General features: G+C 43.9%; 1 protein-coding gene across 2 annotated transcripts in view; it reads right to left on the bottom strand.

The window, feature by feature from the left end:
* The window catches only part of mei-9 (DNA repair endonuclease XPF mei-9), a 44,259-nt gene extending 16,940 nt beyond the window's left edge, over positions 1–27,319 (bottom strand). The window contains exons 1-14 of one of the 2 annotated variants that reach the window (XM_069321632.1): positions 27,160–27,319; positions 26,274–26,528; positions 24,598–24,686; positions 22,753–22,932; positions 22,128–22,225; positions 17,008–17,090; positions 14,662–14,814; positions 13,895–13,984; positions 13,073–13,245; positions 11,349–11,566; positions 10,535–10,677; positions 3,065–3,460; positions 1,293–1,394; positions 623–757 (exon numbers count right to left, since the gene is read on the bottom strand). In XM_069321632.1, the coding sequence (XP_069177733.1) occupies positions 623–757; positions 1,293–1,394; positions 3,065–3,460; positions 10,535–10,677; positions 11,349–11,566; positions 13,073–13,245; positions 13,895–13,984; positions 14,662–14,814; positions 17,008–17,090; positions 22,128–22,225; positions 22,753–22,932; positions 24,598–24,665 (1,839 nt within the window). In that variant the 5' untranslated portion in view covers positions 24,666–24,686; positions 26,274–26,528; positions 27,160–27,319. The remainder of the gene's footprint in view (positions 1–622; positions 758–1,292; positions 1,395–3,064; positions 3,461–10,534; positions 10,678–11,348; positions 11,567–13,072; positions 13,246–13,894; positions 13,985–14,661; positions 14,815–17,007; positions 17,091–22,127; positions 22,226–22,752; positions 22,933–24,597; positions 24,687–26,273; positions 26,529–27,159) is intronic. The other variant, XM_045729021.2, reaches the window with a different exon arrangement.
* Positions 27,320–27,881: the final 562 nt, after the last annotated feature.

Raw genomic sequence — 27,881 nt, 5'->3', positions numbered from 1 at the left:
ATTTGGTTACTTTCAAACATTTCTTCATTGATTTCTTGGTTTAAGCTCCCTACTAATCATAACTAGTCCTCTTTGAATTCAAATTTGCTATTTTCAGTGTTAGTACACTGATACACTACCTGAAAATTAAATTTCTTAGGCCCAGAACCCAACATTTGCCATAACTAAATTGCATCTGCTACTCTTTCACCTTTTTTAAATGCCTATAGCAACGTCAATTCTTCATTGAGCCTTATTCTAGTCATCAGCAAATTTGCTAATGTTCTTTATTCCAGTGTCCAGAGTCATTTTTATATAGTGCAGTATATGGTAAACACCCCACTACCTACCTGGGGTATAATAAACATATACAAGTATTATGGCAAGTATAAACACTTGCCATAATTTCCTCCCTCAGACTTCACTCCATTTATGCTGACACTATTTGTTTTGAAACAAATATGCTCAATCCAGTTTAAGATATCTCCTACAAATCATTAAAATGTACAGTACTGTACAACTTTTCTTCTGGGCAGATGCCTGCCACCCAATAAAGTAGGAAAACACAGAAATTATGACATTTTATTTATATATTGTATAAGTACAGTATTAATTTGTTTATTTCCAAGTACCCTGTACTTACAGATTTCTCCTTAATTAGGTACTCAAAAGCATCCTTTTCTCTCTTGACATTGGTAAGGTAAACTTGCTCTTCGGTAGTTCCTTTGTACACGAGAAAATACACAAGTATACGTTCCCCATAATTTGCCTGCCACACCTGTATGAGAATTTGTTTTGATTGAAAATGTGATTACCAATGACTTGTTATTTAAAAACTATATAAATGATATAACAATAACAACAAATGCCAGAGAATTTAGCTTACCATTTTCTTCATGCATTGAAAGGAACATATGTACCATATTACTAATACAGACTTCAGGTATATAGTTATACATAATTATACATCATACAGAGTGAATGAAGCAAGAGAATTAAAAAAAAGGGGGGGGGGGCCCTGGGTTACAGTTTTCCCTCCAATGTACAATATCCTGTACTTATGATGAATAATGTATCAAGGTGATTTTGTTACTACAGTATAGTACAGTACATACTCTCCCTCACCACTGCCCTTGTGGATTTGCTCATTTATAATACAGTATAGTACTTTATCAAACCTTTTTTGCTTGAAACTGGCTTTAGTATCAAAAATATTGATTCACTATTATGTATCACGTACTGTATTACATAAGATGGTAAATGTTGAATTTTGTTAAAACAACAAATAATATACAAACAAAAATTAGCTTTACCTCAAGCTGCCGAATAAATGTTAAGTCAGAGTCGTAGATGACAACATACTTGGGTTGAATCTCTTCTAATAATCGTGGCATCATGAAAGGATCACCAGTATCCTGAAAGAAGGTGATGTACTCATTTCTAATGCCTTTCTAATGCATTTCTTCCTTGAAATGTTTTATTCAAAAGTATGCCTACAGCAACTACATTCATTCATTCATTCATAATAATAATTAGCATCCTTCCACTCTTATTTTTTCTGCCATAGTGCATTAGAGGATGGTGTATATACACTGTTGTGCCCTGTTTAACATCACAGTTGCACAATCCAGTTCACAAGCCATTCAAGATTTTGACTATTCCATATGAAAACACAATATTAATTATTACATGAAAATTTAAATTCAAGTTTACAGACTCAGAAACTATTACTGCTTGCTGCTGCTCTATAAAGTTACTTATTGGCATTGGGCTTAACCTGGCTATCTTCCCAAGACTGAATTTTTAAAATGAATGGAAAAATCTAGAAGTTATATAATTTATGGCTTATAGTTTAAAAAAAGAAATATACTGTATATATAAAATCAAGCATTAAATGTAATGAAACATCCTTTCTGGTAGAGACATTAGTAGCTGACAGCTGGGTGGACAGTGCTTCAGATTCGTAGTCCTGAGGTTCCAGGTTCGATTCCCGGTGGAGGCGGAGACAAATGGACAAAATGTTTCTTTCACCCTGATGCCCCTGATACCTAGCAGTAAATAGGTACCTGGGAGTTAGACAGCTGCTACGGGCTGCTTCCTGGGGGTGGAAGCCTGGTCGAGGACCGAGCCGCAGGGACACTAAGCCCCGAAATTATCTCAAGATAACCTCAAGATAGCTCCCTGATCTAAGTGGTGGTCCAGTCAAGCTATAGGAAGATGCACCAGGCCTCTGAGATCCACCCTTGTCTATTGGGAGCCAGGCAAGGCAAGGGGGGCCTTGAGATCACAGATCAACCCAAGCCCAAGAAAAAAACTGAAAAAAGCAGCTACCTGAAGAAAATTTGACACCTTAACCGTAATATGCTTGGCCACCACCAGGTGACAGCTCAGGTCACTTGTGGTCCTAGACAACCTGCTCCCTCACTCACTGACTTGGTCAGTTATGATGGCATTTCTTGCCGTTTGTGTGCATGCTCCATTAGTACTAGCGCATTCCAGGTTAGCTGGTGACCTCAGTGTCAATAGCTAATAATGTTAAGTGCTAAGTGCACTCAATATTAATAGGAATTCACCAATTTAAATGTAGAAAACCAATGAAACTATTGTGTCTTTGGTACAAATAAATGTCTGCCAAATTGTGCCATGACTGCATGGATAAAAGTAGTGGAGAATAGAATGATAAATTTCTATGTCCGGATAATCTTATAATCCAGAAAACAGGATCGAGATAATGGGGGCTTCGCTGTACATTTGTTATGATTTAGGTGAAAATGATAAAATATGTAATTTAAACGTAATGACCATGATCTACTACATGTCATCTGGCTTGTTACACTGCCTAGATTTTGATGTCCCATACTTCTATATGAAGCGTCTGAAAAGGAATAAAGCTTACAAGTGGTCCATGGTAACTAAATATTGTAGACTCCACAAAGACCTTCTTATGATTTACTTGAATTTTGTTTAAATTACAATGCAGTGCATAATACTGAATTAACAATACATGGTATCAATTAAGTATTACCATATAACACTAACTAAAGCCAGAGAAAACTTAAAAAGACTATTTTATTGTGTTTCTTACCCGCACAGACTGCACCATTATTAGAGGCGATGATAAAAATCTTCTAGATATTAATCTGTATTCCTCTTTCTCTTTGTCATCATCACATTCTTCTTCATCTTGGCCAACAAACTTATATTTACTTGTTATTTGTGTTAATGTAATGTCCTCCTTTTGTTCATCCTCTGTTTTCTTTGTCTTTTTACCTTTCTTTCCCTTATCTTTTTCTTCTCTCTGAGGTACTTCGCTTAAATCTTTTTTTCTTTTTCCAGTGAGTGTGTTTCCTCTTTCTCTATTGCTGTTTTTAATTCTGTTCAGCTCTTTCAGGAAATGTTCCGGTGGTTGAAGTCCCATTTTGGCTCCAATGGTGCTGTAGAACACTCTGCGAAGGACCACTTGAGCACCATCAACTAAATACTTCAAACAGAAAAAGCAGTATGTAAACATTAATAAGGTAAGCTTCAAAGAAATATATTGCATCATTAAATATTAAAATGCAGTAGAACCTTGTGAACTGGGTAGAATAGTACATTATTTGGAAATACATTTTCAATTAATAAGCCAATCCATTCCTACCTTAATGGGGTGAAGGAAGCATAATAAAAAGGAAATTTTAATATCAAATTAGCATTTCAAAAATCAAACAAACAAAAGATATAGTTTGGGTCATAAGCCAAACTGTAAATACAGTACTGTACTTCTGTAAATTGAGAAATGTAGCAGTCATTGGGAGGACAAACCCTTCATGCAAACTGCACCTACAGTACTATCAAGAAGAAGAAGAAGAGTAATGTAGATGTAAAGTGAAATATCACAGTTCTTTAGTTGTTGGACAAGACCTCACTGCTCAACAATTGTTATTGAATATACTGTATAATACCTTACAGCTGAACTCTATAATCATCATTGCTCCTCATTTCATGTACAGCTACTCCTACTGATATTTCCTTATACTGTACAGTACTGTACACTAACTTATTCAAAGATTCTTTGTGTAACTAATCCTTAGCAAGAGAGAAAGTTTCATGACAAAAGACAGCTTTTCTGGGGGGAGCCCCGTCGGCTCCCCGGAGCTATCCCAGGCTGATATGCTAATGTCAGACTTTGGCATCAGTCATGTGTATGGAGTTCTTAGGCCTACCGGGGACCACGGCCAGAACCGGGCCCCCTCAGAGAGGCAAGGGGAGCAATGGCCTATAGAAGCCCCCGTGTAGTTGGAAGCATTCTATGTCTGCCATTGACCGGAACAGGCACCCAGAAAGGTAAGCGCCCCAAAACAAACCCCTATTCTGGTTAAAATTGCTACCTAAAACCGAACTAGTGGATAGAACTCCCCAACCGAAAACAAGCAAACTAGTGTGAAGTCACACACTGCCGCGCCGCTGTCTGCGCAGCTCCCCCCTCCCCGGGAGGGGGAAGGGGGAGCCCCAGACCCCCCGCGCCGGCTACCCACACCTCAGTTCTTGAGGCTGATGCTATAGGCGATGGTCGTGTGCTCTGGCTCCGGTGTCGCTACTGCACTGTGCTTTGTGTGTGGTGTTAGTTTTGTGGGTGCGAGAGCCAGGAGTTATCTTCAGTACTCGGGCTGCATGCGCCTAGGGCTGTCTTCCCTAGGTGCCCTGTAAGTACTGCCCTTGGGGCTTGGGGCCACCTTCCACAGGCTCCTCGGGGTCTGCCTCTGCTGGTCCGTTTTACCTTTCGGTTTTTCGGCCACCTGTTGGGCTCTTGGGTGTTCTGTTCTCCCTTGTTACCGGCAGGTAAGGGGCAGTTTGCACTGGTAGGGGCGCAGGGTGCTGCTCAGCTTGTATTTCCCGACATCGTGGCCGGCTCTGTTCCTTGGGGTTCGCTGTCCTCTTGCGGGGTTTTGTTTTTCTTTTTGTTTTTGCCTGGTGGGGGGTTCTGTCATTTTATTCAGTTTGTTTTTGCCCTTCCACTGTTCTCCTCGGTGGCGCCCCCTGCTAGGTCCCCGTGAGTGTACACGTCCCTGGGGTTCAGCTTTAGAAGTTTGCTTGGTAGTTTTGGGCGCCGGTTTGCAGCACCCTGCCTGGGACTACCTGAGCGCGAGTCCTCTTAAAGTAAACGCTCAGGACCCTGGGAATCCCCTAGGGGGCGCGTGGGTCCGATGGATGTGACCCCGGAGTCCCCACTCGCTGTGTGCGAGTTTGAGGGTTGCTCGGTCCCCTTGTCTCAGGGTGACCCTCATTGTTTTTGCCTCTGCCACGCTGCCTGTTGGGTCGGTGATACTTTCGACCCTGAGTCCTGTGAGTGTTGCTGCTTGCTTGTGACTCAATTTACCCAATCCTCTGATGATTCTATTCGGGTACAGGCGGCACGTGCGTTGCAGTCTAGGTTTCGTCTGTTGCAACGCGCTCGGTTGGTTGCTTCCCTGGATGCCCCGGGGCTGCCCCGCTTTGCTTTTCGAGACCCGGACTTGGGGGTGGGGGTCGCTTCGATCCTGGTTCAGTCCGCACCTCCTCGTCCTTCCCCTTCTGTTCGTTCTGGTCCCCCGCCCCTGCTTCCGGCCCCGAAGCGTCTGAGGGTTTCGGGGTCGGAGCAGGGGTTACTTGATCTCGAGACTCGGGCAGCTTCGGGGGTTGCCCCTTCTGGGGGGGGGGCGGCAGAGGCATTCGAGTCTTGTCTCCCGGCCGAAGCTTCAGGGTCTGACCAGTGGGCCCCCCTTCCTCCAGCTTTTTCGGCTGCTCCGTCCTTGTCTTGTGGGGTCGGGGCTTGGGGAGAGGACTCGGCCTCGGGTCCTGTGGTGACGGACCTCGAGGCTGGGAAGGGGCTGACTTGGGGGCCTTGGGCCCCGCTGGACCCCGCCTGGGTTTTTCTTCCCACTGAGCGGGGCTTATTGTTACAAGGAGTGGGGTTTTCTTTCCCCCCCTCTGCGTACGAGTTGGATTTGGTGTCGGCCCCTCCCCGGGTTCGGTTCCGTGTTCCCCCGGGTACGTCGGTTCCGTCCTTCCGGAGGTTTTCGGCTTATCGCATCCAACCTGGTGTGGTGCGAGCGGCCTTTGCGGCTTACCTCCTGCGTGACCCGGATTATGCCTCGGAAATGGATCCGTCCACGTTCAGGTTTGGGACTTCGTTCCCTTTCTGGCTCCGTTACGAGGTTCCGGAGTCGTCCTGGCTAGCAGACTGCCCCTTGTTTGGTCTGGATTCCTGGCATTCCTTCTGTCGTTCCCGCACGCTGGAGTGGCGGGAAGCTTCCACGGTGCTTCAGGTTTTCCTAGGGGGTGAACTTGAGTACCTGAATGAGTGCTTGTTTGCCCCTGCCCTTCCCCGCGATGTGGGCGTTATTCAGCTCCATGTGCAGGTTCCCTCCATTTCGGCGGCGCTCGTGGCGGAGGACTTGCGCGCTCGGGGCCTTTTGTGTTCAGCCTTGCGGTTCTTTTCCCTCCTGGAGCTGTCTTCGGATTGGCTCGTGGAGGATGTGGGGACGCTTGGGTCCGTCCCGGGGTCCGGCACCTTGTCCTCGGCTGCGCGTTCGTCGGCTGCCTTGTTGAAGTTGTTCACGCCGATTTTGCGGGATGCGGTTTCCCTGTTCTATGCTTCCCGTCTCGCGTGTCGGCAGGCGGTGCTGGGTTCCTCAGTGGAATCTGCTTGGGCTCTGGCTCTTAGGCGTTCTTCACCTTTTTGTCCTCTCCTGTTTGGGGAGTCGGCCGTGGCGCAGTTTATTCAGGCTGCGTCGGCGGCTTGTCGTCCGATGTCGGACTTGTTGGTTTTCCGGGGGTCCCGGGGTGGGTCTTCCCGGAAAGGTCGTGCCAGGGCTCGGGGTTCCTCTCGCCGTGGTAGGCCTCTGGTGTCAGGTTTGGGGTTGGCTCCTGCGGACCCTCCCTCGTCTGGTCGGCGCGGTGTTCGCGCTGTGCGGGGTTCTGGGTCTCGTAAGGGTCGCCGGCCCTTTCGCAGTTTGCCCCCTTGACGGGGCGATGGGGGGGCGGCTTGCGCTGTTCGCCCGCGCCTGGTCCCACGATTCGTGGGCCTTTCGGGTCGTGTCTCGCGGCCTGCGGTGGCGTTGGGTGGCCCCTCCCCCCTTTGGGGGGTCGGGGCTGGCAGGGCAGGCTTCTTCCCCTGCGCTCTGTCGAGTCGTCTTGGAGTGGGTACGCTTGGGCGTCGTCGAAACGACGTCGTCCCTCGGATGGGTTTCCCGTCTGTTTCCGGTTCCGAAACGGGACTGCGCGGACCTGCGGTTCATTCTGGACTTGTCCCGTCTGAACCCCTGGGTTCATTGCCCCTCCTTTCGGATGACTACGCTGTCTCAGGTTCGGCTCCTCTTGGAGCCGGGAGCTTGGATGGTGTCCCAGGACCTCCGGGACGCTTATTGGCATGTCCCGATTCATCCGCGGTTCAGGGACTGGCTCGGTTTTGTGGTGGGGCGTCTGAGTTACCGCTTTCGTTGTCTCCCGTTCGGGTTGAACCTGGCACCTCGCGTGTTCACACGCCTTACACGGGTTGTGGTGGCTCGTTTGCGTCTCCTAGGTGTTCGGGTGTTGGCCTACCTCGACGACTGGCTGGTTTGGGCTCCCAGCCAGTCAGCTTGCTTGCTAGCCAGGGATTTGGTTCTTTCCCAGCTCGCCGGGTTCGGGTTCTTGGTGAACTGGAGGAAGTCCCATCTGGTTCCCTCTCAGGTTCGGACTTGGCTGGGTCTCGTGTGGGACTCTCGAACCGCCTCCTTGTCTCTCCCTCCGGAGTCTCTCCTGCGGCTGCGGTCCCGCCTTCGTCTGTTTCTGGAGGGCCCTCGGGTCACCCGGCGGTTGCTCGAGGGGCTGTGCGGGAGCCTGAACTTCGCGATGGTGGTCTACCCGCCGGGTCGGGTTTGGCTTCGACGGCTGTTCTGGTTCCTTCGGGGTTCCCCCTTCCGCCTCTCTCGCGATCGCAGAGTTCGACCCCCGGGGGACTTGCGTCGGTTGCTGCGTCACCGGCTTCCTCTTCGGGTTTTTTCGGGGTTCAGTGCCTTGGCGCCTACCCGAGCCCTCGCTCGATGTGTACACGGATGCGTCGTCTCTCGGCTGGGGTTTTGTGACCAGTGCTCACCAGGCCGGCCAGGGGCGTTGGGATCCATCCTTCCGTCGAGCTCACAGTACGGTGCGGGAGTTCGCGGCAGTGTGGTTTGCTCTGGGGAGGATTCGGGTGGCCCGCGGATCGACGATTCGGCTCCATTCGGACTGCTCTCCGGTGGTTCATTGCCTGAACCGCGGGGGTTCGATGCGGTCCTTGTCTCTTTGGGGTTGGTCGCTTCAGGTGACTCGTCTGCTAAGTTCTCGGGGTTTGGCTCTCCTGGCGGTTCACGTACGGGGCGTGTCCAACATCTTGGCCGACGCCCTGTCTCGCTTCGTTCCCCTCTCCACGGAGTGGACGGTCGACGACGAGTCCTTCCGTTGGCTTTGCCAGACGTTCGGGCGCCCCGAAGTGGACCTCTTCGCGTCGGCGTGGTCGCGGCGTCTTCCCGTTTATGCGGCGCCCTTCCCCGATTGCGAGGCCGTCGGGGTCGATGCCTTTCGGCTCGACTGGTCGAGGTGGGGGTTCCTGTACCTCTTTCCCCCGGTTCGGCTGTTGCTCCAGGTCCTGACTCGCTTAGAGACTTACCGGGGGAGAGTTGTCCTTCTGGCCCCTTGGTGGCCGGCCCAGCCTTGGTTTCAGGAGCTGGTTGCTCGGTGTCCGAACCCGAGGGTTTTCCCGCGGCTCCGCCTCTTTCAGCAGATCGGGCCGGTGCGTCACGTAGCTGGTTCGATCTTCTCCTCGAGTCTTCGCGTATGGTTTTTTTTACTCGAGTCTATCATCATCTCTATGGTGATCAGGTGGCCTCCTTGTTGGTGTCCCACCTGAGGGCTTCTTCTCGGCGGCAGTATGAAGTTTCCTGGCGGTCCTTCCGTTTCTTTTTGCGTCTTCGTCGTGTTAGCTCTTTGTCTGTTCGGGTGGTCTTGTCCTTCCTCTCGTGGTTGTTTCAGGACCGTCATCTTATGCCTAACACTGTCGCTTCGTATCGTGCGGCGCTGGCGGAGCCGCTTCAGCTTGCTTTCGGTATCGATGTTACGTCTGCGCCGTTTCGCAAGCTGTCTCGTGCATTGTTTCACCTCCGGCCTGCTCATGCGTCGCCTGAGCCGTCCTGGTCTTTGGTCAGAGTGCTCGCTTTCCTTTCATCTCCTCGTTTCGTTGTGGCCCCTTCGGTCCAGGATTGTTTTTCCAAGGCACTTTTCTTGTTGGCTTGGCCTCTGGGGGTCGGGTAGGGGAGCTTCATGCTCTCCTCCGGCGCAGAGGTTTCTGCTCTTTTGGTCGTGGTGATAGTTTTGTTCGTTTGCAGCCGTCTCCTTCTTTTCTGGCAATGAATGAGACTGCTGCGTTCCGGAGGGGTCCATGGGTGGTTGATGCTTGGTTGGTAAGGCCGGGGGTGCATCATGTTTTGTGTCCGGTTGCGGCGCTTCGCCGTTATTTGCGCGCCACAGCTTCTGTGTCCGGGGACGCGCTGTGGGTTGATCCGGTTTCCCTTCTTCCCTGTTCGCGGGTTCGGGTCTCTCAGGTCGTCCGCCGGGTTATTAGGTCCAGCCAGCCTGCGGTCTATCCCCGTGCCCATGACGTTCGTAAGTTCGCGGCTCTTGCTGCCGTCTTTGGGAATATGTCTTGGTCTGATATTCGGGCGCGGGGATTTTGGCGGTCGAACAGGGTCCTGGCTGCTCGTTACCTTGTGAATGTCCCTGGGCCTCGTCGGGCCTGTGTTGCTTTGGGTCGGCGGTTGCAGCCAGTTGTCTCGGCTTCGAGTTGAGGGGTGAGCGACGACCGCCTCCCGGGTAAGTCCCTCTTTTTCTGTCTGTGGGTAGTTAGCTCCGGGGAGCCGACGGGGCTCCCCCCAGAAAACCAGCGTTGAATGTAATGAAACGCCATTTTCTGGGTGAGTCCCGGAGGCTCCCCGGCATCCCTCCCTCCCTCCGGTCGGCGGTTTTTCGCGTTTTTGACATCCAGCCTCAAGAACTGAGGTGTGGGTAGCTGGCGCGGGGGGTCTGGGGCTCGCCCTTCCCCCTCCCGGGGAGGGGGGAGCTGCGCAGACAGCGGCGCGGCAGTGTGTGACGTCACACTAGTTTGCTTGTTTTCGGTTGGGGAGTTCTATCCACTAGTTCGGTTTTAGGTAGCAATTTTAACCAGAATAGGTGTTTGTTTTGGGGCGCTTACCTTTCTGGGTGCCTGTTCCGGTCGATGGCAGACATAGAATGCTTCCAACTACACGGGGGCTTCTATAGGCCATTGCTCCCCTTGCCTCTCTGAGGGGGCCCGGTTCTGGCCGTGGTCCCCGGTAGGCCTAAGAACTCCATACACATGACTGATGCCAAAGTCTGACATTAGCATATCAGCCTGGGATAGCTCCGGGGAGCCTCCGGGACTCGCCCAGAAAATGGCGTTTCATTACATTCAACGCTGGTTTTTTAATGCAATGATAAAGCTAATCAATTGTATTACAAATATAAAAGAAAGTGATAGAAAACTATTATCCATTCATACCTCCTTCAGTTGTTGGGCTGTCCGATCATCATGAGTTACCACCAAACATTTCTCCAAGATCTTACTCTCGCAGACATTTTTTCGAATTTCATCTAAGACCTCAGACAAAGCTAACCACTTTGGGTTTACTTCCAAATCTGGTTCTTCATTATAGAAAAAGAAAAAGATTTAGTGAAGAATTAAAAATACAGTACATTACTTTGAATTTACAGTGGAATACAGAATACAGTGAAACCTCGATTCAATGAGCCTTAATTCTGCAAATCTCCACTTGGAATTTGGAATTTTTTTTTGCCATTTTGGAATTTATTCTTGGAATTTTGCATTTTTTTCTTGGGAGTTTTTGTATTTTTTGGTTTGTTTTCAATTTGAGTTGGCAAGGTTTTTGTTCAGTCGGGTATGAACTCTGCTACCGTTGGAAAATGAGTTTTGAGGGGTGGGGGATGTGAGAAATAAGCTAGATGTGGTTAAATTTGTTTGCAGACATACTTATTTGGTTGTAGTTTGTTATATTTTAGGTTAAAATTAATATTTTACTAAGTGAAATTAGCCCACAGGGCATGAGAAATGCAAGCTAAAGGCATCTCTGGCTGTAGTGAATCCCTCGCTGCAACGAATTGGGGTTGGTCTCATATAGTTTGTTGAATCAAGGTTTTATAGGTTCATTGAATCAAGGTTTTATAGGTTCGTTGAATCAAGGTTTTATAGGTTCGTTGAATCAAGGTTTTATAGGTTCGTTGAATCTTTTATAGGCAAATATTTTTTATAAATAATGTGTAGAATTAAACAAAATTAGTCAAGTTTTCATTCATACCAATTAAATCACTCTTCGATTTGCTTGTAGTTCCATCTTGCACTTTATCATTTTTAGTTGGGCTATTCATTTTTCCAAACACACGCAACTTAGCATTGACAAATAACGACTCTGCAGAACCAAGCAACATCCATCCAGAGCTCTGTATAGCTTTCTCTGTTGTCCGCAAAGAATTTACCAAGTTGTAGAAAGTGACACAGTCATACTGTGTAAGATACCTAAGGAAATAAAAATGAAAAATCATTATGATATTCTTGTCGTATTTCAGATACCGGCATCCCCCAATTTATGTATAACAATACTGTACACAGAGAAATCACAATAACGTGATATATCAATGAACAAATTCACAAGGGCCTTGATGAGGATTCGAACTTATGCGCTGAATGTTCCCAGACACGCTCTAGTCAACTGAACCACGACATAATAAAAGAATTGCAACCTGGAGTGCTACTGCCCCCATGAAGATTCTACCTCAAAATTCCAGAATACTGTACTGTATATAGTCCTGAACCCTATTCATATTTTCCAATTCTAGATTTTATTTAGTACAGTATTACATTTTCATTCAATTTCGTTGATTTTGATGGCATTTCCTTACTGAAAATGGTAATGCACATATTTTTACTTGTTTATCAACGTAATATATTAGCAAGTTCTGTACAGTATTTTCTTGTGTAAAATTTTTAAATATATAATAAATTAATTTTGGTCATAGTCATCAAAATATGAGCCAGAGCATTTTTTCATTTTTTTTTTTTTTGCATTCACTACATACCCTGGAACCTGGGATTTGTTAGCCTTTTGTACAATATTTCTATTTTTTAATGAATTCCACCCTAATAACTCCTGTTCAATCAATCTTTCTTCTTAACAACTTCCATAATTTTTTCAAGTACAGCAGAACCTCTGTTATTCTGATCCCTATTAACCAAATTCTTGTATTATCTGGACTTAGAAATTTCCACCTCTTCACCCCATTACCAATGAAAATTTCATGCATTTCGGAAATGGACACTTATTTATACCAAATAGAAAATTTGTTGTTTCTACATATATACATGTTTGTACATTCATATTAAAATACCAATACAGGGTTTTTTAGCCAATATGTGCAAGAATAAATAAAAAAATAAATAAAAAAGATGAAACATTGTTTGTATATTAATTAGGTCTCAGGTTTTATTCATTTAGTCAAATTATAAGGTACATATCCAAATATTGTACCCAGATAATATCAACTGGTCCGAATAATCAAGGTCACACAATGCAGCAATATTTGGTGGTATTATTTAGGCTTAGTCTCACATGGAGAGGATTTTGAGTGTACAGTAGATGAATGAGCTTCCAAGAGCTCTTTATGGCTGGATAGTTTTCACCAGTGACTTCCTTTTCCACTATGAGTTAGCAGGGACATTCCAACATTTTTTCTCCATATCAAGGGTCATGTTAGATCGATAAAATCAAGGCTATATTGCATTTCTAATTTTTTTTACCAATTTTTAAAAATAATTGTTGTACATTATTTATATCAAAGGTTATGGCATTTTTCAATATTAAAATGCTACAGGATTATACCACTTATCAAATAATTAATTGACATTGCTAGCTATACACTATAAAGTAAAATAATTTTCTATAATTGAAGCATTATGGAACAAGTGTATTACATCTTACTACAAAAACCTCTTATATAACATACAATTGACAGAAGCATATCTTACACTAAAATTGTTCGTAAAACTTTAAGGTCAGCAATAAGTTGTTTGGTGCGTATTGACAGCTGATGCCAGATGGGCTCCAACTGCACCTGAAGCATTTTTTCAAAAGATTTTGATATAGCATTTTCTGGTGTAAATTCTTCTGTGTCAATTGTGCTATTTGATCTCCGCAGTTCCTGTAAACAAAATTTATATGTAATCATCTTTAGCTCTATTAAAATTAGAATAATCAATAGAAAATGCTCCTAAGTTTTATTTATTTATATATATATATATATATATATATATATATATATATATATATATATATATATATATATATATGTCGTACCTAATAGCCAGAACGCACTTCTCAGCCTACTATTCAAGGCCCGATTTGCCTAATAAGCCAAGTTTTCATGAATTAATGTTTTTTCGTCTACCTAACCTACCTAACCTAACCTAACCTAGCTTTTTTTGGCTACCTAACCTAACCTTACCTATAAATATAGGTTAGGTTAGGTTAGGTAGGGTTGGTTAGGTTCGGTCATATATCTACGTTAATTTTAACTCCAATAAAAAAAAATTGGCCTCATACATAGAGAAAAGGGTTGCTTTATCATTTCATAAGAAAAAAATTATAGTAAATATATTAATTCAGGAAAACTTGGCTTATTAGGCAAATCGGGCCTTGAATAGTAGGCTGAGAAGTGAGTTCTGGCTACTAGGTACGACATATATATATATATATATATATATATATACAGTATATATATTCACAAGCAACGTATTTTAATAATTTCTGCAATATCTTGCAACTATACTCATACCTCATACTAATCATACCTGGACTGTTGCAGTAATGAGATCAAGCACTGCCATCTGGATCTGCTTCACTGGTGGTGTCATCTGCAGGTGCAGCTCCACAACCTCAGGCTGTTATTATAACATACATGTATACAATAATTCACCTTTCTTTTAATACTATTTTATATTATGCAATAACTGTCCTTTTCAAGCAACTTGCTTCTACAGCCAAGGAAGGTGGCATCTACTGTATATTTACCTTACCTGTCTCTTTTTTTCAGTGGTCACAGTTTTCTCCCCTACTCTTTGTTTTATGTATTTGAAAGAACCTTTCAGGATTTGTCTTTGCATGCCTTGTTACATTCACTACATAATTTATATCAGCTTTTTTTTTATTTATTTCTTAACTGTTATTGCTAGTCTGATCACAATTTGTTCTAGACAATGCTTCCTCATTATTAATGCATTTGTATATACTGCACAGAAGATTTTTCAGATTAGAATTTTTAGTCCTAACATTTTGGGTCAATATTAAAAGATTTATAAGGTAAACAAAAAAAATGAAGGACTGTGTCACACAAAGTGTTGGACACCACAGTTGATGAATCAGGTAGTGTATACAGTATACTGTAATTAAACAAAATATAAATGTTAAACTGGTTTGGTTTAGAGGTAAAGATTCTCCCTACTATATGAACAAATAAAATGGGTTTAGAAAATACAAGTTCACAGACGTGTACATATGCTTGTGTGTACTGTATATGCTTAAATATCATTCAAATACGAAAGTTATAGGATCAGCTTACCTTGCATTTCTCCAGACAAGCCGTAACATCCATGTGAAAACGCGGCCATAAATACAATTTCTTGACAAAAAGATTTCGCATGACTCTCTCCACATGACAAAACCCAGCTGTGAATGACAGTGGGCTACTTGTCAAAGCTTTCACAAACCCTGTCTGAAGAAAGTAGCTTGAATTTAAATTAATATATCATGCAGTATGTCATGTCATTTTGTCACCTATCTACCCACTAAATTGAGTTTCCTTGTGTCTATTGTGCATTTCATTATCATAATGTCATGCTTCTTTGTATTTCTGAAGCTACAAAACATTAAATAATCAATTACAGTATTTGCAAACATATAATTTGTAACAAAGTAAAACAAAAAACCAGTACTGAATTTAACAAAATGCCTTATTCTCAAATAGCCTCGGTGGCTCCCATTACTGAGTCACATCGCCATAGGAGTCCAGTTTGGCCTACTGGGAATCAGAGGCGAAACATAGCCCCCCCTCATAGAGGCACGGACAGCCGGGGATTTTTACAGTCACCCACACTAAGAAAGCATCCAGAAAGTAAGTTAGCAATACAGTGGTACCTCGGAACACGAGTGTCCCTGTATGCGAGTTTTTCGGAATACGAGCAGGACTTCCTCGGAAAATATATCTCGGAAGGCGAGGGTTACCTCGGAACGCGAGTTTGTTGATACGCGTTCAGGGCGACCTAGCGCGTGGTGGTTCGGCGATCGTCGTCCCTCCGCCCCTCCACCCCTCAGTTTACCATTGTCTCGCGCCCAGTGACTATCCCACATCAATTCTTCACCCGGATTTTCAGTGTTTTGTTGGATTTTTGGTCATTTGACTATACAATTTGTTATTATATATCTCACCATGGGTCCCAAGAAGGCCAGTGGTAAGGATCAAGGCAAGAAAGCCCATGTGAGGATGACAATAGAGGAGAAACAAGAGATAAATACAGATAAAACTGTGATAAAACTCAGATAAAATGTGCCAGGGAGTGCATACCAGAAAGGTCCTCACTGCCTGATGTGATAATGGAAGGGGGACTCCCCTTCCAAACAGTAACTTCTCTCATCCTCCCCCCTCCTCACCATCTTCCATACGCCTACAGCATTCAACAGCAAGGTAAGTAATAACTTGAACATAGTTTTGTAGGTTTATTTAGACGAATTAGGTATAAAAATTTAGTTTGATGTGGGGTTTTTGGGGTAGTCAGGAACGGATTAATTCATTTCCCATTATTTCTTATGAGGAAATTAGCTTCGGAATACGAGTTTTTGGAATACGAGCCGTCTCCAGGAACGAATTAAACTCTTAAACTGAGTTACTCCTGTACAGACAACTGCACAGTTCACAGAAAACCAAAGCATTAAAAACTAACACAGTGCTACAGTTTGAAATATACAGTAACTACAGTGGTACCTCTGTTTACGAATTTAATCCATTGCCAGAGATGAGTTTTAACTTGAAAATTCGTAACTCGAAAAGAATATCCCATAAGAAATAATCCGAATTAAATTAATCTGTTCCACACTCCCAAAAATATTAACTTCAAAATACATTTCATACATAATACACACACACATATTTTGTGCTATACTTGTAGTATGTACAAGTTATAGCTTATCTTTATTGATGACTTGTTGGTGTATAGAAAACAGTGAGGACGGGGGAGGGGGGGGAAGAGGAGAGGTGTTACTGTTTGGAAGGGGAGTCTCCTTCCAGTATAACATCAGGAAGTGATAACTTCCCTGGGGTACTCTCTCTCCTACGTTTTGTCTGCATAACACTAGGATCTGGTTGTGACTAACTCCTTGTTTGTCTCACTAAGAACCTTTCCATAGAGACTTGTTTTTCCTCTATGGTCATCCACACATGTGTTTTCTTAGGTTGAACCTTACCACTGACTTTCTTGGGATCCATGGCATGAAATATAATAATTACTTTTATGTTTAAAAAAAATTAAATTCTTTACAAAGAATTCAAGCGCGATCGTCACTAAGCGGGCGGTCTGATAAACTGAAGTGGGGTTGCTTGTGCCACCAGGAACCACTCGCTCCGTCGACACATACGTGTATCAACAAAGTCGCAACGTCAAGGCAAAGGTTGTAAGTCGAGTCAAATTTTCCGATGCAATTGGAGTCATAACTCAAAAAATTCACAAATAGGGGCATTCATAAGTCAAGGTTCCACTGTACTGTACTGTATAAAAGTTCATCAAGGAGAATGAAGAGGCCTTTCCATCCCCATCATGGCTACTACAGAGGCTGTCATGTAAATCAAGCAACTTTAAGGTTTTCCAACAAAAAGTGTGAATAAAAATGTTGTAACTTGTCATTATCACCATACCTTATTTTTTTGTCTATACAATCTGAGGATGAATGCTTCTTGGCAAGACTCCAAAATCTTGTGCGCTTTCCATACAATTATGCCTGAAGAGAAAAATTATACACGTTACATTATAGTCGTAGTTCTATCGGCAAGATAATGCAAGAAAATTAATGCATTAAAATCTTCAAAATCAAACACCGAACAACCCATTCCTAGTTCTAAAGCAGAGATGCATGCTCAGACACCTCATATTTAAGTTGTCCTCAAAATACTTGGTTAAGAATTTAACTGAAAAAATAAGGTTTCGAGTGGAGATAATAAGCTTTTTACTGAGCAGGCCACTTGGTTGCTCTCTTATCTAGTGACCTACTCTTCCCTAAGACAAGCTCAAGTACTACACCATTAAGGCAGGTCAACATTTTTTTCGCCGCACATTTTTCAAGGATGAGGTGGAGATGGAAATCAAGTCGCTCCAGTGCTGCCTCCAGAAGTTACTGAGGTAACACAATTTCCTAGTGCCTCACAAGCGATTTAGTCTGGGTTTGTGTCCTGGTCAGGGATGAGTGTTTGAGTGCCAATCCTTAACTGTTGCTCCTGTTCACCTAGCAGTAACTGGGTGCCTGGGGCCAGATTCACAAAGCAGTTACGTAAGTACTTATGAACGTGTACATCTTTCCTCAATCTTTGACGGCTTTGGTTACATTTATTAAACAGTTTACAAGCATGAAAACTTCCCAATCAACTGTTGTTATTATTGTTATAAACAGCCTCCTGGTGCTGAAGAGCTCATTAACTGTTTAATAATTGTAAACAAAGCCACCAAAGATTGAGAAAAGATGTAGTGTTTGAGTAACTGTTTTGTGAATTTGGCCCCTGGTTCTCAACTGATTGTTGGGTCATGTTCCAGAGAAAACTAGTGGGTAGGTTTTATCATGAGCTATGATAAAAGAAAAGGAAAGGAAAGTTAGAATCATCTGTTCCTGTAACCATCTGTGTAAAAGAACAACAACACAGTTGAATGCAATAAAATGAGTATTTCTGGTTGGGCCTCCCTGGAGTCATCAAAACAGTGAGGAAATGAAATAGCACCACACACACGTGTCATATCAGCCATAGGCGTCCTGACTAGCCTACTGGAGACCTGAGACAGAACCTGGCCCCTCTCACAGGGATGATGAGAGATGGGGATTCTTTATGATCATCCATACCAAGGAATCATTCAGAAAGCAAGCAAAGTAAAATAGACAACTGCAAGGTTTACAGAGAAGCAAAAAATGGAACAAATGACTTTGCAAGCAATTCACCCAGTAGTTAGTTTGAACCCCTCTAGTTACAACTGGCCACCAGCAGGTGGTAGCACCACCGGGAGCTATCAGCTTCAATGTCAACACACCTCAGTCTGGAGCTGAAGATCACACAACTGACACACACTCGGTACAGGGGAAGAGGACCCGGGAGCCACCAAGGCCCAACCAGAAAGAGGTGTTTCATTACATTGAATGCTTATTTTCTGAAGGAGCTGAATGGTAGCTCCATGAAGCTAATTAATCACAAAGACTAAGGAAACCAAGACTTACCAGGGAGGAAAACGAAAATTAAACTCTTGAAGAAGAGAGCTCAGGCGGGGCTTACAAAACTGCATGCCCAAGGGTAGACCGTAGGCTGGCTAATTCACAGCTGGAGAAAGACAGGCCTTGGAACAGGGAACCAAGAAGGTGAGGTGACAGTATAATGCATAGGATGCCAACCAAGACAAGGACAAACCCACCTAAACTGAAATTGACAACAAATAACAAAGAAAGAAGAAAGAGAGCAAAGAAACTTCAAAACGCTGCTGTAAAGAAAGATGTAGGTGGAATCAACAACTCAACCACCTGTGCACCATACAAATGATGACAGACTCACATACAAAAATTCCAAACATAAAGATTAGAGGAGGGCTACTTAATTCCTCAAGCAACATACTATGGCTTGAGAAATATTCACATTAGGATTTATCACAATTGGGCAATTATGTCAGAGGAAAATAATAAAAATAAGCAATCTAAAACATCTTTAGGAGTGCCTATACATTCCAAATTTCATAAAACGTAGCTCAGCTATTCAGAATGACCACCATTCTGGTAATAAACAAGATCAGAAGTTTGTAAGGTGAGCATTCTTAAAATCATAAATAATATTTATATCATACTAGTACACAAAAAAACCAGCGTTGAATGTAATGAAACGCCATTTTCTGGGTGAGTCCCGGAGGCTCCCCGGAGCTATCCCAGGATGATATGCTAATGTCAGACTTTGGCATCAGTCATGTGTATGGAGTTCTTAGGCCTACCGGGGACCACGGCCAGAACCGGGCCCCCTCAGAGAGGCAAGGGGAGCAATGGCCTATAGAAGCCCCCGTGTAGTTGGAAGCATTCTATGTCTGCCATCGACCGGAACAGGCACCCAGAAAGGTAAGCGCCCCAAAACAAACCCCTATTCTGGTTAAAATTGCTACCAAAAACCGAACTAGTGGATAGAACTCCCCAACCGAAAACAAGCAAACTAGTGTGACGTCATACACTGCCACGCCGCTGTCTGCGCAGCTCCCCCCTCCCCGGGAGGGGGAAGGGGGAGCCCCAGACCCCCCGCGCCGGCTACCCACACCTCAGTTCTTGAGGCTGGATGTCAAAAACGCGAAAAACCGCCGACCGGAGGGAGGGAGGGATGCCGGGGAGCCTCCGGGACTCACCCAGAAAATGGCGTTTCATTACATTCAATGCTGGTTTTCTGGGGGAAGCCCCGTTGGCTCCCCGGAGCTAACTACCCACAGACAGAAAAAGAGGGACTTACCCGGGAGGCGGTCGTCGTTCACCCCTCAACTCGAAGCCGAGACAACTGGCTGCAACCGCCGACCCAAAGCAACACAGGCCCGACGAGGCCCAGGGACATTCACAAGGTAACGAGCAGCCAGGACCCTGTTCGACCGCCAAAATCCCCGCGCCCGAATATCAGATCAAGACATATTCCCAAAGACGGCAGCAAGAGCCGCGAACTTACGAACGTCATGGGCACGGGGATAGACCGCAGGCTGGCTGGACCTAATAACCCTGCGGACGACCTGAGAGACCCGAACCCGCGAACAGGGAAGAAGGGAAACCGGATCAACCCACAGCACGTCCCCGGACACAGAAGCTGTGGCGCGCAAATAACGGCGAAGCGCCGCAACCGGACACAAAACATGATGCACCCCCCGGCCTAACCAACCAAGCATCAACCACCCATGGACCCCTCCGGAACGCAGCAGTCTCATTCTTCGCCAGAAAAGAAGGAGACGGCTGCAAACGAACAAAACAATCACCATGACCAAAAGAGCAGAAACCCCTGCGCCGGAGGAGAGCATGAAGCTCCCCTACCCGACCCCCAGAGGCCAAAGCCAACAAGAAAAGTGCCTTGGAAAAACAATCCTGGACCGAAGGGGCCACAACGAAACGAGGAGATGAAAGGAAAGCGAGCACTCTGTCCAAAGACCAGGACGGCTCAGGCAGGCCAGAGGTGAAACAATGCACGAGACAGCTTGCGAAACGGCGCAGACGTAACATCGATACCGAAAGCAAGCTGAAGCGGCTCCGCCAGCGCCGCACGATACGAAGCGACAGTGTTAGGCATAAGATGACGGTCCTGAAACAACCACGAGAGGAAGGACAAGACCACCCGAACAGACAAGGAGCTAACACGACGAAGACGCAAAAAGAAACGGAAGGACCGCCAGGAAACTTCATACTGCCGCCGAGAAGAAGCCCTCAGGTGGGACACCAACAAGGAGGCCACCTGTTCACCATAGAGATGATGATAGACTCGAGTCAAAAAAACCATACGCGAAGACTCGAGGAGAAGATCGAACCAGCCACGTGACGTACCGGCCCGATCTGCTGAAAGAGGCGGAGCCGCGGGAAAACCCTCGGGTTCGGACACCAAGCAACCAGCGCCTGAAACCAAGGCTGGGCCGGCCACCAAGGGGCCAGAAGGACAACTCTCCCCCGGTAAGTCTCTAAGCGAGTCAGGACTTGGAGCAACAGCCGAACCGGGGGAAAGAGGTACAGGAACTTCTAAAGCTGAACCCCAGGGACGTGTACACTCACGGGGGCCTAGCAGGGGGCGCCACCGAGGAGAACAGTGGAAGGGCAAAAACAAACTGAATAAAATGACAGAACCCCCTACCAGGCAAAAACAAAAAGAAAAACAAAACCCCGCAAGAGGACAGCGAACCCCAAGGAACAGAGCCGGCCGCGATGTCGGGAAATACAAGCTGAGCAGCACCCTGCGCCCCTACCAGTGCAAACTGCCTCTTACCTGCCGGTAACAAGGGAGAACAGAACACCCAAGAGCCCAACAGGCGGCCGAAAAACCGAAAGGTAAAACGGACCAGCAGAGGCAGACCCCGAGGAGCCTGTGGAAGGTGGCCCCAAGCCCCAAGGGCAGTACTTACAGGGCACCTAGGGAAGACAGCCCTAGGCGCATGCAGCCCGAGTACTGAAGATAACTCCTGGCTCTCGCACCCACAAAACTAACACCACACGCAAAGCACAGTGCAGTAGCGACACCGGAGCCAGAGCACACGACCATCGCCTATAGCATCAGCCTCAAGAACTGAGGTGTGGGTAGCCGGCGCGGGGGGTCTGGGGCTCCCCCTTCCCCCTCCCGGGGAGGGGGGAGCTGCGCAGACAGCGGCGCGGCAGTGTGTGACGTCACACTAGTTTGTTTGTTTTCGGTTGGGGAGTTCTATCCACTAGTTCGGTTTTTGGTAGCAATTTTAACCAGAATAGGGGTTTGATTTGGGGCGCTTACCTTTCTGGGTGCCTGTTCCGGTCGATGGCAGACATAGAATGCTTCCAACTACACGGGGGCTTCTATAGGCCATTGCTCCCCTTGCCTCTCTGAGGGGGCCCGGTTCTGGCCGTGGTCCCCGGTAGGCCTAAGAACTCCATACACATGACTGATGCCAAAGTCTGACATTAGCATATCAGCCTGGGATAGCTCCGGGGAGCCGACGGGGCTCCCCCCCAGAAAATACAGAATAGTACTGTAGTTACTTGTACAACTCTGAAACAGGAAAAATTCTAGACAGAGTTTTTAGAGTACAAAGGATTTGTTCTAACCTGTAATAAGCTCAATAGGAGCACGTTCCATCAGCAGATCCATCACCATTATTCGTGACGTAACAAATAGCACTCCACCCTGATGGTAAATTTGTGATCTGCAAGCATCCATATCTCTATTAAAAAATCAGTGTTTAAGGAAGGCTGACAATTTATAAGACAAATGTAATTCCTGACAACGGTGAGAACAAAAGTTTAAGCATTTTACTTACATACATAAAATATAATGAGGGTGTAATAACTGTAATTGCTTACTGGCCCTAGTCAATTTAAGTACTGTACTGTACATCCAACAATGGACAAATGAAAGAATAATTATTTAAAAAGAGGTTTGGAAAATTCAATAACCATTGCATTTCAAGAATATTTATCATAAATCAAGCATACTTTTAATAATGCAGTATCATAATATATTATATTACAGAACAGCATGAAATAAAAATTAAACCAAGAAAAATCCCACTAAAAAAATAGCAGGACCAGAACTGAAGTATGTGATAAGAATTTGAAATAAAGAGTATTAATTAATACTGTATACCTCATTTTCATGCATTACTATATACAATACATTTATACATTTGAGATCCATATGCCACAAAACCCAAAACTCCAGAATGGAACTAACCTCTCACCCACAGAGCAGTCGGCAGTAACACAACGTGGGAGAGGAGTGACTCCTCTACCTTCCAACTGAGATAACAAATACTCCTCTTCACGTGAAGAGGTGCCTATTACAATAACCAAATTACCAGGGTCATTGTAAGCAGTGATCAAACTTTCCAAAATTCTCTCAAGACCCAGGCCTCTGTGAAAATTGAAGAGAATAATGTTTTTAATATACAGTATTAGCTAATAAATCTCTCTCCGTTGTTGTATGTAATATGATTAATGGGATTTCTTAGTGTATTTGAAGAGAAGCAGTAGGGGTAGAACTCCTATACAAAACATTTGAATACCACAGCCAGAGTGAATGTGAGCTATGTGTGAATCTCTGACAGGGCTGCAGTGGAAGCCTCTGGACTCCTAGAGGATTCAGTTGAATCCCAGGTTGCATTGCTTTTAGCACATTGTGGTTAAATGGTCTATCGTGTGTGCTTGGGTGTACCCAGTGTGCAGGTTTGAATCCTCCTCATGGTTCCTACTGATCTTCTCATCGATACATCATGTTAATGTGATTTCTTTGTGTATAATTAAATGCAGCTATAAATACAGCTCCAAGTTTGTGATAAGCCCCTTATGGAGCAAATTATTCTGCAGCTCCTTAAGGTGTGTTAGCTGGACAGGATCATGCACAGTTTGACAGGATGACAAACTCCAGTGTCCCAACAGGAAGATTTTCAAGCATTTCCCTAGAGTTACAGATGGTACAAAAACCTACTGAAGGCACTCTTGTTCAAACAAGACTGCACAACCTTTTATCATGCTAAATTTAGTACAGTATTTAGTACTGTACAGTAGTACAGTACTAAATACTGTACTACCACTAGGAGGCTACATGGGTCAAATAACAATACTGTACTGTAGTCACATAATTTTCAAGCCATTACACAAAGGCAAATTGCAGATATCACACAGGAAACATATTTTGGAATAATAAAATGATTTTGACAATCCCAATTAAAGTAAATATATTCACACATTATAAATAATTTTAGTAGTACTTAATAACAGACTCTAAAGCAGTTTTTACTGAACACTTTCTGATATATTAAAGATGCAAAAGATACTCCACTCGAACAAATCCACAAGGGCCGTGATGAGGGTTCAAACCTACGTCTGAGAGGATCCCAGACACGCCTTAATTGACTGTGCTGCGACTCAGTCAAAAGAATTGCAACCGGGAGTTCATCTGCCCTCACACAGATCCTGCAGTCTCTCTGAGAGACAAACCAGGGTTTTACACAATTCCTCCATGCACCCGGGCTCTGTCAATAAGCTGTTGACAACATTAATAAGCTGTTGACAGTGTTGGCATATCCTCTCGGATGTAGGTTCGAACCCTCATCACAGCCCTTGTGGATTTATTCATTGATGCATGATGCTATTGTGATTTCTGTGTGTAATACTCCACTCCCAAATCTTGTTAAGTAAACTTGTTCAAGAATCAAAAGGGGTCATTATATGCATAATTATTTTGTATTTTTATTTATTAAAATATATAAAAGAAGGTACAGTGGGTTGTGAGAGTGTATGTGTTGGTAATTGAGTGGTACATCCTTGCAAAGCCACTAACACACAGTGTTTAGGGCAGAGTACTTTGGGTGCTTTTGTGTAATAAGATGAACCATTTAATACTGACTTGTTTCACCTAGCAAGCCTGTGTAAATTCAAATTCTGACTGAGCAAAATATGTTGTGCTTCATTAAATTTACTGTAAAGCACATTATAATGATCTGCACAGTTTACGCCCCATGTAAGTTCAGAATTGGATTGTACATTCAGAAACATGCCAGTACAGTACAGTACTTACTTGGCTGCAACAAGGAGGCCATCTTCGTGCAAAAGATCCAGCAACATCTGGTTCTCATATTCCAACATTTTAAAAACAATTCTCACAACCTGCAATGTTGAATTGCCAATTATGTACCAGTACATGGTGTAGTTGTTACTTATACTGTACTAATGAATAACACTGGCCTGCACATTAACTAGGAAACAAGACATTTTATTTAATTACATATGTTTCTAATAAGCTTTCTTGAACATTATTCAAATATCCATATAACAGTAAGCAAAAATATATGTAATTCCTATTTTACATAACATGACAATAGCGGTCCATCTAATAGCTACCCAAAGCCACTCAAAGTCACTCAAAGCTTCCTGACATTACATTAGTAATGAATAAATATGATATATTTACTCATTATAATGTTGGTGCTGAATGTAGAACATGAAAAACATATTTTTATTCTGAAAAAGTATAACATTGTCGCTTGGACTGTTGACTTGCTTTGGTGTCACCAGCAGCTTATTTTCGTCTAATTTCGTTATGAAATGATACATTTTCAGAGTAAAAATATGTTTTTCCATGTTTTACATTCAGCACCAACATTATAATGAGTAAATATATCATATTTATTCATTACTAATGTAATGCCAGGAAGCTTTGAGTGGCTTTGGGTAGCTTTGGGTAATGAGACATCCTGACAATAGTAACAAGCTACTACATTGCACCTAACGAAGGGCTCACATTACAATATGTGCTTAATCCCACCCAAATTCTTTACCTCATGGCTAATTAAAAACAAAAGTTTGATGACACAACTGTAGACAGACATGTTTTCTAAAGTTGCAAACTACAGTATGATTATTAACCATATTTAGCTTAATGATTCAGTGGCAGAGATCTTTCTTCAAATCTTCAATATAGTATAAGTGATAAGCTGTATAGTCTAACACAAGGCATAAGTTCAATGAAATGTATAATAAGTCATGGTACAGCAGATGATGTGGACATCACTATCAGGTTAAGCACTACTGGGTCTAGCCAGTAACTGGAAGAATGACAGCACAGCCTTGGCTAAGGAGAGCCCATGATAAGCCTCACAAGCTTCTTGTTCATGATAATAATGGTAATGTATAAGGCAACAAGTATACAGAAATTCAGTGCATTATTCTAGTAAAAAATTATATCTTCAGGTTTAGTATACAGCTACTGATAGAACAAGGCAACACTCCTAGAAGTACAGTAAATACTTTGTTCACCACTTTTTCTATACAGTACAGTAAAAGAAAATCTTTCTTCCTAAGGGAGAGAAAAATTGAGGTAGCAAATTTGCTTCTTGTACTTTTCTACATTTAATCAAAACATACTCTAAGTTAAATGCATGAGCATTGAAAATAAAACCAAGAATTACAGTACAGTATTTGGTAAAGTACATGACTCTGTTGGGGTAAACCAATCAAGTTTATAAGCCTACCTCAGTATCTGCTCCATTATCTGCTATACTGGAATATTGCTCTCAGTAACAGGAAGCTTGTTATAGTGATCAAGGATCTATCCCTCAAAGGGCAAAACTATCTGCACAATCACCATTCAGTTACTGGCTAGTCCCAAAAGTGCTCACTCTGACTGATGTAGTATCCACAAATGTCCCTAGATGCTACCTTGATATGTCAAAGTGATGGCACATATGTACACACCTTATCTCCTATATTGAGGTTATCTTGAGATGGTTTCGAGGCTTAGCGTCCCCGCAGCCCAGTCCTCGACCAGGCCTCCATTTTGTTACACTCACCCAGGAAGCAGCCCGTAGCAGCTGTCTAACTCCCAGGTACCTATTTACTACTAGGTGAAGAGGGGCATCAGGGTGAAAGAAACTACCCATTTGTTTCCGCCTCCAACGAGGATCGAACCCGGAACCTTAAAACTACGAATCCGAAGCGCTGTCCACTCAGCTGTCAGAATATAATTTTGGACATTATATACATATACACCTGTAGTGAATTCTATTGTGAACACAATGATACCAAAACGAACGACGTAGCATGAGAATTAAGGTAAGAAAATTGAAAAGAGTATACACATTTCGGTGTCGCCGCACGCTCGACTGCACGCTCGCCCGCACCACAGAGAGCATGACGTCAAAGTCTGCTGCGCTCACACTCCGCATTCAAAAGTGTTAATTTTACTAGGTTAGATCTATTGACCAAACCACACACTAGAAAGTGAAGGGACGAGGACGCTTTGATCCGTCCTGGACCATTCTCAAGTCAACTGTGATCTGCTTAAAGTGATAGCTTAGCCTGCTAACCTTGTGTGATAGGTTAGATCTGTTTGAAGAGTAATGACATAGTATGACTAAATTTAGTTCCCTTTTTAGCCCTTCAAAGGCTAAAATTAGGCCAACTCTCAATTAGTTTACTACTAAACTCCAGCCAGAATTACAGAGACCCTTAGCATGGTGTGCTTTCCACTCAACCCAACCCAACCTAAACAAAGCTGAGTATGTATAACCTGTCCAGATATATATGGTTTTTAGTTATAAAACAACCTTTGTAATGATGCCCGTGTATGATTTGACTATACCTCATAACAACTTCTGGGATCACCACAACATCCTCCTCTTTTTATGATACGTGTTGCCTGCAAGAAGCTTTTCCTCGATTAACAACGGCGATTAAATACCCTCTGGAGGTTATTGTTGTTGAGTTAGGGGCGACGACGATCGTGTGATCGGATGCGCCCGGAGGTTGTTGTGAGGTTGTTGTGGTGATGGCGTCAGACGGTCGCTTCTGGTACTGTGGCGGGGGGACGTTTTCTATGGTCAGTAGTATTTTTTTTTAATTGCTAATTTTTTTAGTGTCAGTTTGATAAACTGAAAATTGCACAACAGGTAGGAGCAGCAGTTAAAAACGCTAAATAAGCCCTTGGAATAATCAAGCGTACCTTTGACTTTAATAATCACACCACACCAGAAATAAATATATCTTTGATATCCCCACAGTCAAACTTATTATTTATATAAACGAAAGTCTCTGTAAACACTCTATGCAAATAAAGGTATGACTTTGACTTTAATAACCACACCACACCAGAAATAAATATATCTTTGATATTCCCAGAGTCAAACTTAATATCTCTAAATACTCTATGTAAATTAAGGTATGGAACTCACTCCCTAACGAATTGAAAAGCTGTCAAACTTTTACCTTATTCAAAAATAAAACCAAAAAGTACCTAATTTCATCTTCATAGTCTCCTACCTAGTGCTTGAAACAAGCACTGTACCTAGTGCTTCTCAATCCCTC

This window comes from Procambarus clarkii, chromosome 10, assembly GCF_040958095.1.
Source record: "Procambarus clarkii isolate CNS0578487 chromosome 10, FALCON_Pclarkii_2.0, whole genome shotgun sequence".
Lineage (NCBI taxonomy): Eukaryota > Metazoa > Arthropoda > Malacostraca > Decapoda > Cambaridae > Procambarus > Procambarus clarkii.
The sequence above is the reverse complement of the archived record's forward strand: the minus strand, read 5'-3'. Positions and strand labels throughout refer to the sequence as shown.